The sequence below is a fragment of the Pelophylax lessonae genome, assembly GCF_965119305.1.
Source record: "Pelophylax lessonae genome assembly, chromosome: 11".
Taxonomy (NCBI): domain Eukaryota; kingdom Metazoa; phylum Chordata; class Amphibia; order Anura; family Ranidae; genus Pelophylax; species Pelophylax lessonae.
This window is the reverse complement of record NC_138778.1, coordinates 223,249,386-223,269,165: the sequence shown is the minus strand read 5'-3', so window position 1 is coordinate 223,269,165 and position 19,780 is coordinate 223,249,386. Positions and strand designations below refer to the sequence as shown.

The window sequence follows — 19,780 nt, the reverse complement described above, 5'->3', positions numbered from 1 at the left end:
CTACATATTTTTGGTAAAAAAAAAAATCCCAATAAGCGTAGATTGGGCAGTTTGCGCAAAAGTTATCGCTTCTGTAAACTATGGGATAGATTTATGGAACTTTTATTTTTTTTTATTGTTTTTACTAGTAATGGCGGCGATCAGCGATTTTTAGCGGACTGCAATTTTGCGGCGGACAAATCTGATACTAAGTGACACTTTTTGGGGACCAGTGACACCAATACAGTGATCAGTGCAAAAAAAAAAAAACACAATATTTTTGTTCTTCCTGCTATAAAACACATCCAATTAAAAAAAAAAATGTAAAATAAATCATATATTTAGGCCAATTTGTATTCTGCTACATATTTTTGGTAAAAAAAAAAAAAATCCCAATAAGCGTAGATTGGTCAGTTTGCGCAAAAGTTATCGCGTCTACAAACTAGGGGATAGATTTATGGAACTTTTATTTTTTTTATTGTTTTTACTAGTAATGGCGGCGATCAGCGATTTTTAATGGACTGCAATTTTGCGGTGGACAAATCTGATACTAAGTGACACTTTTTGGGGACCAGTGACACCAATACAGTGATCAGCGCCAAAAAAAAAAAAAAAGTACTGTCTCTGTACTACAATGCGATTAGAGGAGAAGCATTTTAACCTCAGGCAACGCAGGGGGTTCTTTACTGTTAGGGCTACAAGATTGTGGAATTCTCTACCACAAGAGGTGGTTTCTGCGGGAAGTATGGTGGCTTTCAAAAGACTCTTAGACGTACATCTCAAGGATCAGAACATTCAGGGCTATGTGAGATGATTACAGCCACACACACCTACACAGGTTGAACTGGATGGACTATTGTCTTTATTCAACCTCACCTACTATATGTAACTGTACTAATGACACTAGCCAGGGAAGGGGTTAACATCAGTGGTGATCAAAGGGTTAAGTGTGTCCCTAGGGGGTGCTTACTAACTGTGGGGAAGGTGCTCTGATTGGGGGAAGACAGAGAACCGGGTTCCTGCTTACTAACTGTGGGGGGGAGGTGCTCTGACGGAGGGAAAACAGAGAACCGGGTTCCTGCTTAGCAGGAACACAAGATCTCTATCTTGTCCCCTTGCAGAATGGCGATCTGCCTTGTTTACATAGACAGACCGCCGTTCTGCCTCTCTCGGAAATGATCTTTGTCAGACTGCAATATTGCTGTGGACAAATCTGACACTATGTGACACTCTTTGGGGACCACTGACACCAATACAGTGATCAAATGCACTGTCACTGTACTAATGACACTGGCAGGGAAGGGGTTAACATCAGTGGTGATCAAAGGGTTAAATGTGTCCCTAGGAGGTGCTTACTAAATGTGGGGGAGGTGCTCTGACGGAGGGAAGACAGAGAACCGGGTTCCTGCTTAGCAGGAACACAAGATCTCCATCTTGTCCCCTTGCAGAACGGCGATCTGCTATACTCTGATTAAAAAGAGTTCCTTTAATTTTGTTGAGCAGTGTATAAATTTTGTTCTTAGAATCCATTTCTTTGATCATGTGCATTAAAGAGGTCCTGAAGAAGCGGTAATTCCTGCGAAACCCGTCAACCGTAGTTCCTTATCTCGACCAACAGCCATGCATCTTTGTAGCAGACAATGATTGTTGGTATCTGTATGCAAGTTATGACATTTTGATATGTGTTTTTATATATTTTATTGTTGGAAATAAAGATTTTGTATACATATTTTTTTTCTTTACAAAAGTGTCCTTGTGTGATCACTGGAGGGGTATTGAAAATCCAACCATTTACCCTTTTTTTGCCATATGTTTATTACAAGGATGATACCCTTCACTGGCACATCTATCTAGTTGGAACTTCCCCTACAGACATCCAACAAACAACAAAAAACATTTTTTGGTAAAAGATGGAGCCGATATATTTAGGAGACTTTTCATAAAGTAATTAATGAGGTCACTCACAGCATTCAATGGGATTGGACGCCACTTGCAAGGAAACGATCCTCCCGCTGGCCTCTGGAATGTGGATGCGGAAGACGAGGCGCACTCTGGTGTTCTTCCTTCCAATGTCAGTTTCGCCTTTCCTCAGTTCAATATCTGCGTTTTTTAACTTCAGGATTCCAGCGCAATCGATCCTATCATCAGAGAACACACAGAGCAAATCATATGATCAGCTAAGAAGAGAGAAGCCACAGATGGAAATAAACACAGAAATATACTAGTCCAATACAGTCAGGGCTGGCCCTACCATGGGTCCCGCTGGGTCCATTGGACCCAGGCAGCACTTGGAGAGGGGCAGCAAATTGACTCCCAAGATTTTTTTTTCAGCAGTTTTGTGTGTCAGTTTGCGGCGTGTTACAGGCGGCATTTCCCCATCTCATACTGCCACCCGTAGTGCAAACTGATGAGTATGAGCGCCTTTCACGGGATTGTGGTGTGCGCGATGATGTCAGACATCAGTGCACTCCAGTGGCGGCTGGTCCATTAGGGGCGCAGGGGCGCCGCCCCCCCATCCATGCATCCTGGGACCTAATCTACATGCAGGGCGCCGGACGCATGGAGTTCAATGGGGCTTTTTTTCTTTTTTTAATAATGTGATTAGAGCCAGAGGCTCTAATAGGACTAAAAAAAAAAAAAAAAGGGTGGGCTCTGCGCCCCGAGCCCACCCAGTTGTGTGACAATAGTGAATGAATATTCGCTATTGTTACACGGATCCTCCACCTGGCCAATCAGGAAGCTGGTCGTGAGACCCGTTTCCCAATTGGCCTAAAGGAGAAGCAAAGCCATTGGCCATGGAGGAGGAGGGAGGAGACGCAGAAGACTGAGGGGGAAGAAGCCGCCGGCACCTCCGCCGCCGGCACCTCCGCCGCCGTTTGCTCCTGCTGCCTGCCCTCCCTCCCTCCACATGTCCAGGCAGGGTGAGTGAGCCAGCGACAGGGGGCAGCAAGGCCATCTTTAATATTGTTTGGACCCTGAGCAAACATTTTCTTGGGCCTTGAGCTCAAGAGGCAGCTGTTTTGGGCCCCACAACAATGACTGGGCCCAGGGCAGCTGCCCTGTGTTAAAGACAGCCCTGGGGGGGGGTGTATGGTGTGGTCCGTCTGCCGCCCCCCCCCCCCCCCCCCGGCCCATGGAGCACCAGCCGCCACTGGTGCACTCCATCTCACGCAGAGCAGGCTGGATCTTCTAGGGCAGTGGGCACGGTAGACACAGGAGGACTGAGGACAGACAGCGGGTGTTTGGTGGACCAGTTCTCTGGTGAGTTATGGAAGAAGATTACAGTATATAATATTTTCTAAATTTTATATTTATATAAAATAATGGAGGGGGGGGGGCCTTTTGGTGGGCATGATTTTTTTTTTTTTTGGGGGGGGGGGGGCAGCATTTAATTCTTGGACCCAGGCAGCACAATGTCTTGACCTGCAAATCCCCTGCCTCGCAACAGGAGAACATCGCTCGTCCCTCACAGCACCAGCTCTGCAGCAGACCCAAGAGGACACCCTTGATGTGACCACACAGACTGCCCCACTGCTTTCGAGATGCCTGCTTTTAATGGACTCTTGTGAGTAGCAATCTTTTATGTGATATTAAAGAAACGCTTATTGCTACACTTAGATCGGCGCTTGGTTTTCTCTCTCTCTCAACGTCTTGGGCCAGCCCTACATACAATTCTGATGACTAGGAAATGAAACGAGTGCACTGGTTTGTATATTTATAGCTGTACACTTATTGCTGAGAATTATTCATACACCGGATGACTACAGAAGAACTTCTGCTTGCTGCAGGTCCTGAACTGTGGAAGTTTAGATAAAAAAAATAAATAAATAAAAAAAGGCACACAGGAGGCAAAGTAGCAATCACCAGTATTGCCTGCTGCCTCCCTGCAGCTGATTCCCTCCCTATTGCTGACTTATCATAGCTTGCTCTGCACTGTATATCTGGCTCGGCTTGGAGGCCACCATGCTGGTAGAGACAGGACTTTGCTCACTAATGTCAAAGCTGCCCAACCTATGATCAGTGATCTGATGACTGGTAGGGTGATGATAAGAGATAGAGGAAGTACAATCCACAGAATGGATGAAGCAGAAGCAGGGAAACCCTTGCACTGCAGGTCCTCAGATACAGCTTCACCTGTAGCAGGGGTCTCCAAACTTCCAGTTTTACTGTTCTTTAGACTTTGGGGGGGGGGGGGGTCAATGGAAGAATATTGTCCCATCGCTGGTGTCAGCAGAAGGAACAGTGCCCCATCGTTGGTGTCAGTGGGAGGAGTAGTGTCCAATTGCTGGTGCCAGTAGGAGGAGTAGTGCCCCATCGTTGGTGTCAGTAGGAGGAATAGTGCCCCATCATTGGTGTCAGTGGGAGGAATAGTGCCCCATCATTGGTGTCAGTGGGAGGAATAGTGCCCCATCATTGGTGTCAGTGGGAGGAATAGTGCCCCATCATTGGTATCAGTGGGAGAAATAGTGCCCCATCATTGGTATCAGTGGGAGGAATAGTGCCCCATCATTGGTGTCAATGGGAGGAATAGTCCCCCCATCATTGGTGTCAATGGGAGGAATAGTGTCCTATCATTGGTGTCAGTGGGAGGAATAGTGCCCCATCATTGGCATCAGTGGGAGGAATAGTGCCGCATGGTTGGGGTCAGTGGAAGAATAGGGTCCCATCTCTGGTGTCAGAAGAAGGAATAGTGCCCCATCATTGGTGTCAGTGGGAGGAATAGTGCCCCATCATTGGTGTCAGTGGGAGGAATAGTGCTCCATCATTGGTGTCAGTGGGAGGAATAGTGCCCCATTATTGGTGTCAGTGGGAGGAATAGTGCCCCATCATTGGTATCAGTGGGAGGAATAGTGCCCCATCATTGGTGTCAGTGGGAGGAATAGTGCCCCATCATTGGTATCAGTGGGAGGAATAGTGCCGCATGGTTGGGGTCAGTGGAAGAATAGTGTCCCATCGCTTGTGTCAAAAGAAGGAATAGTGCCTCATCATTGGTGTCAGTGATAGGAATAGTGCCCCACGATTGGTGTCTGTGGGAGGAATAGTGCCGCATGGTTGGGGTCAATGAAAGAATATTGTCCCATCACTTGTGTCAGAAGAAGAAATAGTGCCCCATCGTTGGTGTCAGTAGGAGGAGTAGTGCCCCATTGTTGGTGTCAGTAGGAGGAGTAGTGCCCCATTGTTGGTGTCAGTAGGAAGAGTAGTGCCCCATCGTTGGTGCCAGAAGAAGGAATAGTGCCCCATCGTTGGTGTCAGTAGGAGTAGTGCCCCATTGTTGGTGTCAGTAGGAGGAGTAGTGCCCCATCGTTGGTGCCAGAAGAAGGAATAGTGCCCCATTGTTGGTGTCATAGGGAGGAGTAGTGCCCCATCGTTGGTGTCAGTAGGAGGAGTAGTGCCCCATTGTTGGTGTCAGTAGGAGGAGTAGTGCCCCATTGTTGGTGTCAGTAGGAGGAGTAGTACCCCCTCGTTGGTGACAGTTCCCTAATTATATTTTTCTAACCTAAAAAAAAGCAGTGTTTGCAGAACCTTTGGGTTCTTGGGTTCTGGTCTTCTCCCTGGTTTCTTGGGATCCAGCCGTTTGACAAAACTGCGTTTATGTAACTCACACGCATGCACGCGCGGGTGTAATGGTCACAGCACGGCTCTCTCAATGGACGGTATGTCATCCATTGGGAGCGCAGTGCACATGTGCTGGTGCCATCACTGGCTGCTACGTTTAGGAGATATTCACTGTATACCATGTAAGCCCTGTTATAGGCTTACCTGTAGATACAAGATAAAAATAATGGAGTTTACTACTGCCAGATCAGTTAGTAAATGGGTAAATAGAAAGAGTTGATACATGGATGCAGAGGGAACTGACAGTGAAAGGGAGAAGAAGCAAAGTTTCATAGGTCAGGAAGCAGTCTGGGTGAGAGGAGGGGGAAGCCCAGCTACATAAAGCACACTAAACTGCACTGGGACAAGATAACAGGCAGCTATGGAACTGGTGTAACAAATTCTTCACCCCATGGGAATGCAGCTGATCAGCTGTGACTGTGTCAGGAAGCAATGGGGGAGAGAGATGAAAAAATATACAGGCTGGGACAAGGAGTATAGGAAGAACTGAAGGGAGAGAAACAAAAAGTTACAGAGATAAGAAAAAAGGAAAAATAATTGTGCGCTACACTTAACAGGTTGCCGTGTATTTACTGCGGCAGTGTGGCTCCCACAGGCAAACCGACGTAGGGCTACATCGGTCGCGAGCAGGGAGCGATGGCGCGCCGCCACCGATGCGCTCCTGCCCCAGTCGGCAGCGGGGAAGCCGATGCACGTGTCAGGCGGCTCCGATTGCCGCCTGACACCCGCGATCATTCCCCGCTGAGAGAGAAGAACGGTCGGCTGTTGTAAACACTACTGACCGTTCTTCTCCCTGGAATGATCACAGAGTGCCTGTGATCCTTCTATATAGGATCACAGGTCTCTATGGTCATTTCAGAAGCCACGCCCCCCCGCCACAGTTAGAATCACGCCCCTCGGCTCACATTTAACCCCTTGATCACCCACAATGTTAACCCCTTCCCTGCCAGTGTCATTATTACAGTAACAGTGCATATTTTTAGCACTGATTACTGTAGTAATGTCACTGGTACCCCCAAAAGTGTCAAAAATGTCAGTTAGGGGTCCGATCTGTCCGCCGCAATGTCGCAGTCCCGCTAAAAAATCACAGATCGCCGCCATTACTAGTAAAAAAATTACATAAATCTTTCCTGTAGTTAGTAGACGTGATAATGTTTGCGCAAACCAAATCATAACACGCCTATTGCGATCAAAAATATGTAGAAGAAAATAAACTTGCCTAAAATGGCAAAAAATTTTGATTTTTACATTTTTTTTGAGAATTTCATATAAAAAAAATGTGAAAAATATTGTTATTTTTTCAAAATTGTCTCTATTTTTTTGTTTTTAAATTTTTTTTTTTGGGAATGATTTATAACAGAAAGTGAAAAATATTGTTTTTTTTTTCAGAATTGTCGTTTCTTTTTTTGTTTATAGCGCAAAAAATAAAAATCGCACAGGTGATTAAATACCACCCACCAAAAGAAAGCTCTATTTGTGGGGAAAAAAAAGACATCAATTTTATTTCGATACAGCGTCGCACGACCAATAACGTGGAGCAGAAAACAAATTGGCCTAAAATGTTAAAAAATTTAGATTTTTACATTTTCTTTTGAGAATTTCATATAAAAAATGTGAAAAATATTGTTATTTTTTCAAAATTGTTGCTCTTTTTTTGTTTTTAAATTTTTTTTTTTGGGGGGGGGGAATGTTATATAGCAGAAAGTGAAAAATATTGTTTTTTTTTTCAGAATTGTCGTTTTTTTTTTTTTTTTGTTTATAGCGCAAAAAATAAGAATCGCAAAAGGAGATCATAAAAAATTTAGAAACATTTGAAAAATATTGTTATTTTTTCAAAATTGTCGCTCTTTTTTTATTTTTAAATTTTTTTTGGGAATGTTATATAGCAGAAAGTGAAAAATATTGTTTTTTTTTTGTTTGTTTTTTTTCAGATTTGTCACTCTTTTTTGTTTATAGCGCAAAAAAAAAAAAAAAATCGCACAGGTGATCAAATACCACCAAAAGAAAGCTCTGTTTGTGGAAAAAAAAGGACGTACATTTTTTTTGGGTACAGCATCGAACGACCGCGCAATTGTCTGTTAAAGTAACGCAGTGCTGAATCGCAAAATAGGGCCTGGTCAGAAAGGGGGCAAATCCTTCCGGGGATAAAGTGGTTAATGCCCCCGTGTCTGAAAGGACATCAATTTCATTCAGGTACAGCGTCGCACGACCGCGCAATTGTCTGTTAAAATAACGCGGTGTCGAATCACAAAAATATGGCCTGGTCATTAAGGGGGAAAGTCCTTTCCGGAAGTGATTAAAGGGAGCTGAAAAGATAACAGACTTTCTGGCTAGATCGACAGGAGAAAAAAAAAAAGCCCAAAAAATAAAAAAAGCCAAAAAAATAAATAAAAAAAAAACAAATGCAGCTATTGGCTATTGACTTTTGGGTCTAATACCGCTTTAAATACAGATGAGCATCTACTGAGGGAGGATGCTGCAATAGGAACTGCAAAATTCTACCGCAAAAAAAAAAAAAAAACAATTTCCTGCAAAATACCCAATACTACAGAAAAAACCAACTACAGTCAATGTGACATTTAAACAGAAGAAGAAAATGAGCGAAGCACTGATCTCAGATCTGCATTACAGATAATCCGTATAATCCGATGACTATTAAAAGGTGCAGAAAAAAGGAATGCAAACATTTCCTTGATGCTTTCATTCACCTAATAGAGTCCTAGGCATCTACTGATAGGTTTACCCACTTCTGGACCGAAAGGACATTACTAACAGTAATCAGTGCTAAAAATATGCACTGTTACTGTACTAATGACACTGGCAGGGAAGGGGTTAACCAAGGAGTGATTAACCAGTTCTGGACCGGAAGGTTTTACCCCCCTTAATGACCAGGCTGTTTTTTGCGATATGGCACTGCGTTGATTTAACGGACAATTACGCGGTCGTGCGGCGCTGTACCCAAATAAAATTGATGTCCTTTTTTATCCCACAAATTGAGCTTTCTTTTGGTGGTATTTAATCACCTGTGCGATTTTTTATTTTTTTGTGCTATAAAAAAAAAAAAAAAAAAAAAAAAGCGACAATTCTGAAAAAAAAACAAACAAACAATATTTTTCACTTTCTGCTATATAACATCCCCCCGAAAAAAAAAAAGTGAAAAAATATTTTTTTTTCATTTTTTTAAGTCAATTTGTTTTCTGCTACATATTTTTGGTAAAAAAAAAAAAAAATGAAAAAATTTTTTGCATTCTTTAAGTGCCGGTTCACACTAGGGCGACCTGTGAGGCGACCTGGTCGCCTCACAGGTCGCCGCAGGTCGCCTCCCATAGGGAAGCTGCGGACCCGTTCTAATAGGAGCAACACAAGTCGCTCCGACCTAGAAAAAGGGTCCGGAGCTTCTTTGGGGCGACCCGGAGGCGACCGCCATAGACTTCAATGTTATGAAGTCCGTGGCGGCCGCTCCAAGGTCGCGGTGCGAAGTAGCGTCGCTGCAGTGTGAACCAGCGCTTATGTCAATTTGTTTTCTGCTACATATTTTTGTTTAAAAAAAAAAAAAATCGCAATAACCGTATTTTGATTGGTTTTGCGCAAAAGTTATCGCGTCTACTAACTAGGGGAAAGATTTATGTCATTTTTATTTATTTATTTATTTTACTAGTAATGGCGGCGATCTGCGATTTTTATGGGGACTGCGACATTGCGGCAGACAGATCGGACCCCTAACTGACATTTTTGACACTTTTGTCAGTGGTGACATGTCCGCTGACACCCGCTGCTATCCGATCCGATCCTGTCCGTGAAATCCAGGATAAAAACCCTATTTTCCCATCTGGCGGATCGGATGAAAATGGACAGGCGGACCTTTTTCATCGGATCTCCCATAGAGGGGAACGGGGATCTGACAGCTCCGTCTCTGCAAAGTAAGCGGGGACAGAGCTGTCATCCGCCTGCTCAGCGGGGATCGGAGGATCGATCCCAGGCTGAGCAAAACGGAGTCTGCCGGGCGTAAAGCCCGTATGAAAGGACCCTCATGCTGCTAGTATTAGTAAATAGATTGGAAAGTATATTGTATTTTTACTTGTTTTTCTTTTTTAAGATTTTTTCAGTTACTTCCTAGTTTGTTGTCTAGGGAAATGATGTCATACATCCCAGGAGTCTTAAGGAGGGGAGGAGGGGTCGGCTCCCCTGGGTCCAGCGACGTAGACTTACGTCGCTGGACTCCTAGTGATTCCGGCAGCCGGGGAAGGAGAGGCGGCGATTGCCACCTTCCTCCCCCGATCAACGTCGAAACAGTGAGAAGGCCCGCCTGCTTATGTAAGCAAAGCAGGCGGATCTTCTCAGTGACAGACAGGAAGGGATCTGCAGACTCAGCATAGCTGAGACTGCAATCTCTGTGTCTGTCACAGAACCCCCTCCCCCCACACACGTCAGTAAGCATGAGGCATACATTTAACCCCTTGATCACCCCCAGTATTAACCCCTTCCCTGCCAGTGTCATTATTACAGTAACAGTGCATATTTTTAGCACTGATTACTGTAGTAATGTCACTGGTAACCCCAAAAGTGTCAAAAATGTCAGTTAGGAGTCCGATCTGTCTGCCACAATGTCGCAGTCCCGCAAAAAAATAAAAATCGCAGATCGCCGCCATTACTAGAAAAAAAAAAAAACGATAAAAATGACAGAAATCTTTCCCGTAGTTATTAAACACGATAACTTTTGCGCAAACCAATCAAAATACGCTTATTGCAATTTTTTTTAATTAAAATATGTAGCAGAAAACAGATTGGCCTAAAATGTTAAAAAAATTTAGATTTTTAAATTTTTTGGGGGGGGGGGGGGGTGTTATATAGCAGAATGTGAAAAATATTGTTTTTTGTTTTTTTTTTTCAAAATTGTTGCTCTTTTTTTTGTTTATAGAGCAAATATTAAAAATCGCACAGGTGATCAAATACCACCAAAAGAAAGCTCTGTTTGTGGGAAAAAAAGGGCGTAAATTTTATTTGGGTACAGCGTCGCGCGACTGCGCAATTGTCCGTTAAAAATAACGCAGTGCAGAATCGTAAAATAAGGCCTGGTCAGAAAGGGGGCAAATCCTTCCGGAGATAAAGTGGTTTTTGCTTTGGACGAATGAAGTTTTTCTAAAGGGGTTAAGTCAGAATAAAAAAATGAAATTGGAGGAAAATCCAAGTGACTTGAAGTCGGCTGATTTTTACTCTCTGTAACCATGATTTTATGGTGAGCTATTTGTGCTGTGGGAAAATACACCCACGTCTTGGCACTCATCATTTCGAATGATGTGTGATGTGGATGACTTTCAACAATACAATTTATAGGATAGTTTATTTTCATCAGAGTCCCCTGAAGCCGTCCAGTGTGACGAAACTAGTTGGGGCGGGACCTTGGTTGTGACGTCATTTTGCACGTGCGCTTTCTTTTTTTATATTATTGCTGGAGAGCAGCCATATTCGTTTCGTTAAAGTTAGGCCCCTTTACACTGTTCTATAGCAAAATCGATTTTGATGTGTTTCTGGTGCATTTTGGGCTGCCTGCACCTGTGAAAAATGGACATGTGACTCAAAAACGCACCAAGAATGCAAATCCCGTGTGCATTTTTACCATAATTTCCATTCATTTCAATGGGAAGCTGCGATTTTGGTACGGGCAAAACAGCACTAAAGATGCAGCATGCAAGACTTTTCAAAACGCATGACATCCACAGCGCAGCGGTGCCATCTTAAGAGCATTAAAGGGCCCTGGGCAATGCAGTGCACTGGGGCCCCGCCTACACAATCACTCACGAGAATAAAAATGCAAATTATCGATAGGGCGATATTTATTGGTACAGCAGTGCCAGGCTAATGACAGCTTCCAAGTTCGGCGGCTGGGTCCGGTGAACACACACACGGATGGGAGTCAGAATCGACTGTCCTGTGTGTGCCTGTTCCTGTGGAGGTGGACAGGTATTCCTGCAGTTGTGGGCTCCCCCTCCACAGCCCAAGTGACCTGACAGCAGCGCAGAGCCGACAGGCGCTTGCCACCTGCTAAGTTCGGCGGTGGGATGCACACGGCAATAGGGACTATTGCTTGGCTGGGGCTAGGTCGCTGGGCAGGTGGGGCCCCCCGGGCAAGTGTGGCCCCCGGGCAACTGCCCAGTGTGCCCATTTGGTAAGATGTCCCTGCAGCGCAGTGGTGTGAAAAGTCCCATGGGATTTAAAGGGCAACGAGTTTCTTGCGTTTCTCTTGCAAAGTAAAAACACAGGAAAAAACATATTAGTGTGAAAAGGCCCTTATTGTGCTGCTAAGAGCTCACTTTCTGGAGTTGCCACCATGACAACTTCAACTCTTATGGGGCCATACACACTATAAGATTTTCTGAAGACTTTTTCCTTTAGACTTACCAAAACCATATAATATGAGGTCAAACCTAAACACTTTCAATTTGTATGCAATCTGACAGGCCCTTGCACTACATAGAAAAGGTAAATCTGAAGGAAAAAATCTTCTGAAAATCTTATAGTGTGTATGGCCCTTTAAGCTGGATACACATTATACAACTTTTGTTGGTAGATTTCCTTTAGATTTACCTTTTCTATGTAGTGCAAGGACCTGCCTGATTGCATACAAATTGAAAGTGTTTAGGGATGACCTCATATTATATGGTTTTGCTAAGGCTGGCCATACACTATACAATTTTCTTGTTCAACTTTGCTTTAGATTTACCAAAACCATGTGATATAGGGTCAAACCAAAACACTTTCAATGTGTATGCAATCTGGCAGGCCCTTGCACTACATAGTTTAAGGTAAATCTAAAGGAAATTGAATAAGAAAATTGTATAGTGTATGGCCAGCTTAAATCTTTCACACGGGCGCACCGCCCAATGGACTCCGTTCTGCTCAGCAGGGGGGGGGGGGGAAATCGATCTGCCGATCCCCGCTGAGCAGGCGGATGACAGCTCCGTCTCCGCACTGTCCTCTATGGGGAGATCGGATGAGAACACACGGCCTGTCCGTTCTCATCCGATCCTATCGGATCCTCCAGACGGATGGAAAATAGGGTTTCACGGACAGGATCGGATCGGAGAGCAGCGAGATGTATCTGCTGCCCCATAGGAATGCATGGAGCATCCGATCAGGTCCGCCTGAAAAACTGACAGGCGATCGGATCGGATCGCATTTGTGTGAAAGGGGTCTAAAGGAAAAAAAATCTAAAGTCAATTGTAAAGTGTGTATCCAGCTTTAGAAGCTGATTGGTTTCTATGCACAGCTGAAGCCAGAGTTTGCACTCTCTGGTTTTGGTAGATCGACCCCCCATTGTGTGCAACCACAGATAAAACTGATAAATGTAAAGATGTGATAGAGAGTCATGGGGTTTATTAGGTCACCTACAATAAAATCACCCTCGATAACGTTCCTGTTCTCTACGTTATTTCCGGACTGTACCCCAACCCACTTTGTACTTACGTTGCTCTCATGTTGCTCTTGGGCTCCAGAGGGATCTCCAGAACTTTGGTGTGTCCTATGATCTTCTCATAGCTGGTGGTGGTCACTGTTTTGCCTGTAATGCGGTGCACCTGGTAGAAGGCGTGGGGTTTGAGGATCCTTTCATCAGCCGTCCCGATAAAGATCTGCAGACCCAGAGGCTTGTTCTCCATGTAGCCATGAAGCTGCGGATACAACATAACAATAATCAAACACTGCTAATAGCCGAAATACATCCAAAAAAAAGGGACCTTTAACCACTTCTTGACCGGAAAGATTTTCCCCCAATCAAAATAAGCTTTTTGGGATTTTTTTCACCAAAAAAATGTCGCAGAATACAAACTGGCCTAAAATGATGAAAAAAATTAGATTTTACCTTTTTTTTTTTTTTTTTGGGAGGAATGTTATATAACAAATTGTGAAAAATATTGTTTTTTTCAGAATTGTTGCTATTTTTTGTTTATAGCGCAAAAAATAAAAATTGCAGAGGTGAACAAATACCACCAAAAGAAAGCTCTATTTGTGGGGAAAAAAGGACATCAATTTTATTTGGGTACAGCGTCGCACGACCGCGCAATTGTCCATTAAAGTAACGCAGTGCTGAATCACAAAAAATGGCCTGGTCATTAAGGGGGAAAACCTTCCGGTCCAGAAGTGGTTAAAGTGCAGGTGAAATCGGCTATAGAATATACAGTGTTTTTTTCCTAGGTATAATACAACCTGATCTCCAAAAACTCAGACCAGGAGGCAGAAGTCCCCATATTTGCATCTTCTGATGTCTACACATACCCACAATGCACCAGGCCAAGGCAGTGAGAGGCATCAGAAAGAAGGTTAGACTTTGTTTATGAAAACTATTTCATGGAAATATTCTGTGATAGTCGCCTGCGCTAAGCAAATAAAAAAAGAACTCCGTCTCAATGATTTGCTTGACTTTTCAAAGAGGAACTACAGTCAAATATTTTGTTAATCAACCAATAAATAAAGGAAACCTTGCCCTGTAAGCCTATACTCCCCGACAGGAAGACTCAATGAACTACCAAGGTGCTCTACAGCGTTGTGGTAGTTCAATAAGAACTACAAGCCAACAGCCCCTACGTATATTGGGGCTTGTAGGTAATTCACACACGGAGGTGTGTGTCTGAATGACGCAGCCGCATGGGCAGAGCAAAGGCAGCTAGTATGGGGAACAGTGGCAGTTAGTATGGGGAACAGTGGCAGTTAGTATGGGGAGCAATGGCAGTTAGTATGGGGAACAGTGGCAGTTAGTATGGGGAACAGTGGCAGTTAGTATGGGGAGCATTGGCAGCTAGCATGGGGAACAGTGGCAGCCAGTATTGGGAACAGTGGCAGCCAGTATTGGGAACAGTGGCAGCCAGTATGGGGAACAGTGTCAGCTAGTATGGGGAGCAATGGCAGCTAGTATGGGGAACAGTGGCAGTTAGTATGGGGAACAGTGGCAATTAGTATGGGGAACAGTGGCAGTTAGTATGGGGAACAGTGGCAGTTAGTATGGGGAGCATTGGCAGCTAGTATAGGGAGCAGTGGCAGCTAGCATGGGGAACAGTGTCAGCCAGTATTGGGAACAGTGGCAGCCAGTATGGGGAACAGTGTCAGCTAGTATGGGGAGCAGTGGTAGCCAGTATGGAGAAAAGTGGCAACTAGTATGGGGAACAGTGGCAGCCAGTATTGGGAATAGTGGCAGCCAGTATGGGGAAGAGTGGCAGCTAGTATGGAGAACAGTGGCAGCTAGTATGGGGAGCAGTGGCAGCTAGTATGGGGAACAGTGGCAGCTAGTACTGGGGAACAGTGACAGCTAGTATGGGGAACAGTGTCAGCTAGTACTGGGGAACAGTGACAGCTAGTATGGGGAACAGTGGCAGCTAGTATGGGGAAAAGTGGAAGCTAGTATAGGCGAACAGTGGCAGCTAGTAATGGGGAACAGTGGCAGCTAGTATGGGGAACAGTGGAAGCTAGTATGGGGAACAGTGGAAGCCAGTATTGGGAACAGTGGAAGCCAGTATTGGGAACAGTGGCAGCCAGTATGGGAAACGGTGGCAGCTAGTATGGGGAACAGTGGCAGTTAGTATGGGGAACAGTGGCAGTTAGTATGGGGAACAGTGGCAGCTAGTATGGGGAACAGTGGCAGTTAGTATGGGGAACAGTGGCAGTTAGTATGGGGAACAGTGGCAGCTAGTATGGGGAACAGTGGCAGCTAGTATGGGGAACAGTGGAAGCTAGTATGGGGAACAGTGGCAGCTAGTATTGGGGGCAGTGGCAGCTAGTGTGGAGGGCAGTGGCAGCTAGTATGGGGGGCAGTGGCAGCTAGTATGGGGAGAAGTGGCAGCTAGTATGGGGAGCAGTGGCAGCTAGTATGGGGGGGCAGTGGCAGCTAGTATGGGGGGCAGTGGCAGCTAGTATGGGGGGCAGTGGCAGCTAGTATGGGGAGAAGTGGCAGCTAGTATGGGGAGCAGTGGCAGCTAGTAGGGGGGGGCAGTGGCAGCTAGTATGGGGGGCTGTGGCAGCTAGTATGGGGAACAGTGGCAGCTAGTATGGGGGGCTGTGGCAGCTAGTATGGGGAACAGTGGCAGTTGGTATGGGGAAAGGTGGCAGCTAGTATGGGGGGCAGTGGCAGCTAGTATGGGGAACAGTGGCAGTTAGTATGGGGAACTTTTCCCCATACTTCTGCCACAGAGAGGCGGGCAGCATTGGGAACATGATAAATGTTCCACCCTAAAATTGGGTGGAACATGTTCCCAAAGGTGAACTTATCCTTTAGGCTGGGCTCACATATGTGCAAATTGGATGCAGGTTTCCCTGCATTCAACTCGCATGACATGCAAGTGTGCCCGCCTCTCAATGGAGCCAGTTCACACGTGTCTGGGGTGGCCGTGGTCTGCATTCCAGAAGGACCCTGTGCGTGTTTGGGTCCAGTCTGGGTGCGAATTCAGGAAAAAAGTTGTACCTGAACTGGTGAACAGGGATGCAGAGGAAGTGTTCTGTTTCTTTTGTTCCTTGAGCCCTTTTGGGATGAAGTGGTGATCGGCTGTTAACACAGGAGAGTGGAGGACCTTATCTATCTATGTTACATGCTGTATATGATGACCTTTGTTATGAGGGTCATATAATTCCGGTAAAGTAAGAGACAGTGTGTACTGGTGTTTGGTGGAGGCTCTCTTGAATCAAGGATCTTCACTTCTTCCTGCACAAGGATCTTCACTTTTATTTATACTGATCATCTAGAAACTGTGGTTTCCCTCCTGGATTTTTATGGACATTCTGTGCAAACAGTTTTAAGACTAGCGCCACATTTTTTACTATGCGCATATATGAATGGTTATCATTGGGAAACCCGGGGAATGACTTGTCATGCAACTTTGATGTCCAAAGTTGTATGACAAGTCGCACAAGTGTGAATGGAGCCTCCTCTAGCTATTTCAGCTGTGTTTTAGCTGTTTTCCTGGAGACTGGCTTCAATGCAGAATCATGCTGAGTAATTGCTAGCTTAAAAAAAAACAAAAAAACCCACAGACACAGATAAATCATGTAACGCGTCACAATGTATAAGGTATAATGTAGGTCAGGAGGGTGATATCTATGGCAGAGGATCCCGCAGACAGACCCCAGTGCCATGCACAGAGCACAGCATTGTGGTCTGATCTTCTCTACCACAGAGCCAGCAGTGCCGGAGGTCCCATCACCGAGATACACTCTATGTTCTATCATAATCCAAACATCAACCTCTTCACCCTGCAGCTCTATATATCTTCACCCTGCAGCTGTATATATCTTCACCCTGCAGCTGTATATATCTTCCCCCTGCAGCTGTATATATCTTCACCCTGCAGCTGTATATATCTTCACCCTGCAGCTGTATATATCTTCTCCCTGCAGCTGTATATATCTTCCCCCTGCAGCTGTATATATCTTCACCCTGCAGCTGTATATATCTTCACCCTAACGCTGTATATATCTTCACCCTAACGCTGTATATATCTTCCCCCTGCAGCTGTATATATCTTCACCCTAACGCTGTATATATCTTCACCCTAACGCTGTATATATCTTCACCCTGCAGCTGTATATATCTTCCCCCTGCAGCTGTATATATCTTCCCCCTGCAGCTGTATATATCTTTACCCTGCAGCTGTATATATCTTCACCCTGCAGCTGTATATAGCTTCACCCTGCAGCTGTATATATCTTCACCCTAACCCTGTATATATCTTCACCCTAACGCTGTATATATCTTCACCCTAACGCTGTATATATCTTCACCCTAACGCTGTATATATCTTCCCCCTGCAGCTGTATATATCTTCTCCCTGCAGCTGTATATATCTTCTCCCTGCAGCTGTATATATCTTCACCCTGCAGCTGTATATATCTTCACCCTAACGCTGTATATATCTTCACCCTAACGCTGTATATATCTTCCCCCTGCAGCTGTATATATCTTCACCCTAACCCTGTATATATCTTCACCCTAACGCTGTATATATCTTCACCCTGCAGCTGTATATATCTTCACCCTAACACTGTATATATCTTCCCCCTGCAGCTGTATATATCTTCACCCTAACGCTGTATATTTCTTCACCCTGCAGCTTTATATATCTTCTCCCTGCAGCTGTATATATCTTCACCCTAACGCTGTATATTTCTTCACCCTGCAGCTGTATATATCTTCACCCTGCAGCTGTATATATCTTCACCCTGCAGCTGTATATATCTTCTCCCTGCAGCTGTATATATCTTCTCCCTGCAGCTGTATATATCTTCCCCCTGCAGCTGTATATATCTTCACCCTGCAGCTGTATATATCTTCACCCTAACGCTGTATATATCTTCACCCTAACGCTGTATATATCTTCCCCCTGCAGCTGTATATATCTTCTCCCTGCAGCTGTATATATCTTCACCCTGCAGCTGTATATATCTTCACCCTGCAGCTGTATATATCTTCACCCTAACGCTGTATATATCTTCACCCTAACGCTGTATATATCTTCCCCCTGCAGCTGTATATATCTTCACCCTAACGCTGTATATATCTTCACCCTAACGCTGTATATATCTTCACCCTGCAGCTGTATATATCTTCCCCCTGCAGCTGTATATATCTTCCCCCTGCAGCTGTATATATCTTTACCCTGCAGCTGTATATATCTTCACCCTGCAGCTGTATATATCTTCACCCTGCAGCTGTATATATCTTCACCCTAACCCTGTATATATCTTCACCCTAACGCTGTATATATCTTCACCCTAACGCTGTATATATCTTCCCCCTGCAGCTGTATATATCTTCACCCTGCAGCTGTATATATCTTCACCCTAACGCTGTATATATCTTCACCCTAACGCTGTATATATCTTCCCCCTGCAGCTGTATATATCTTCACCCTAACCCTGTATATATCTTCACCCTAACGCTGTATATATCTTCACCCTGCAGCTGTATATATCTTCACCCTGCAGCTGTATATATCTTCACCCTAACGCTGTATATATCTTCACCCTAACGCTGTATATATCTTCCCCCTGCAGCTGTATATATCTTCACCCTAACCCTGTATATATCTTCACCCTAACGCTGTATATATCTTCACCCTGCAGCTGTATATATCTTCACCCTAACGCTGTATATATCTTCCCCCTGCAGCTGTATATATCTTCACCCTAACGCTGTATATTTCTTCACCCTGCAGCTTTATATATCTTCTCCCTGCAGCTGTATATATCTTCTCCCTGCAGCTGTATATATCTTCACCCTGCAGCTGTATATATCTTCCCCCTGCAGCTGTATATATCTTCCCCCTGCAGCTGTATATATCTTCTCCCTGCAGCTGTATATATCTTCACCCTGCAGCTGTATATATCTTCCCCCTGCAGCTGTATATATCTTCCCCCTGCAGCTGTATATATCTTCTCCCTGCAGCTGTATATATCTTCCCCCTGCAGCTGTATATATCTTCACCCTAACGCTGTATATATCTTCACCCTGCAGCTGTATATATCTTCACCCTAACGCTGTATATATCTTCACCCTAACGCTGTATATATCTTTACCCTGCAGCTGTATATATCTTCACCCTGCAGCTGTATATATCTTCCCCCTGCAGCTGTATATATCTTCACCCTAACGCTGTATATATCTTCACCCTGCAGCTGTATATATCTTCACCCTAACGCTGTATATATCTTCACCCTAACGCTGTATATATCTTTACCCTGCAGCTGTATATATCTTCCCCCTGCAGCTGTATAGATCTTCACCCTGCAGCTGTATATATCTTCTCCCTGCAGCTGTATATATCTTCTCCCTGCAGCTGTATATATCTTCACCCTGCAGCTGTATATATCTTCACCCTAACGCTGTATATATCTTCTCCCTGCAGCTGTATATATCTTCTCCCTGCAGCTGTATATATCTTCACCCTGCAGCTGTATATATCTTCACCCTGCAGCTGTATATATCTTCTCCCTGCAGCTGTATATATCTTCCCCCTGCAGCTGTATATATCTTCTCCCTGCAGCTGTATATATCTTCCCCCTGCAGCTGTATATATCTTCCCCCTGCAGCTGTATATATCTTCACCCTAACCCTGTATATATCTTCACCCTAACGCTGTATATATCTTCCCCCTGCAGCTGTATATATCTTCACCCTAACCCTGTATATATCTTCACCCTGCAGCTG

General features: G+C 44.6%; 1 protein-coding gene across 5 annotated transcripts in view; it reads right to left on the bottom strand.

The window, feature by feature from the left end:
- Positions 1–19,780, bottom strand: part of NFATC2 (nuclear factor of activated T cells 2) — a 240,792-nt gene that overhangs the window by 105,418 nt on the left and 115,594 nt on the right. For all 5 annotated transcript variants that reach the window (XM_082272186.1, XM_082272187.1, XM_082272184.1 and 2 more), the window contains exons 4-5: positions 13,060–13,262; positions 1,945–2,117 (exon numbers count right to left, since the gene is read on the bottom strand). In XM_082272186.1, coding sequence (XP_082128312.1) covers positions 1,945–2,117; positions 13,060–13,262 — 376 coding nt within the window. The remainder of the gene's footprint in view (positions 1–1,944; positions 2,118–13,059; positions 13,263–19,780) is intronic.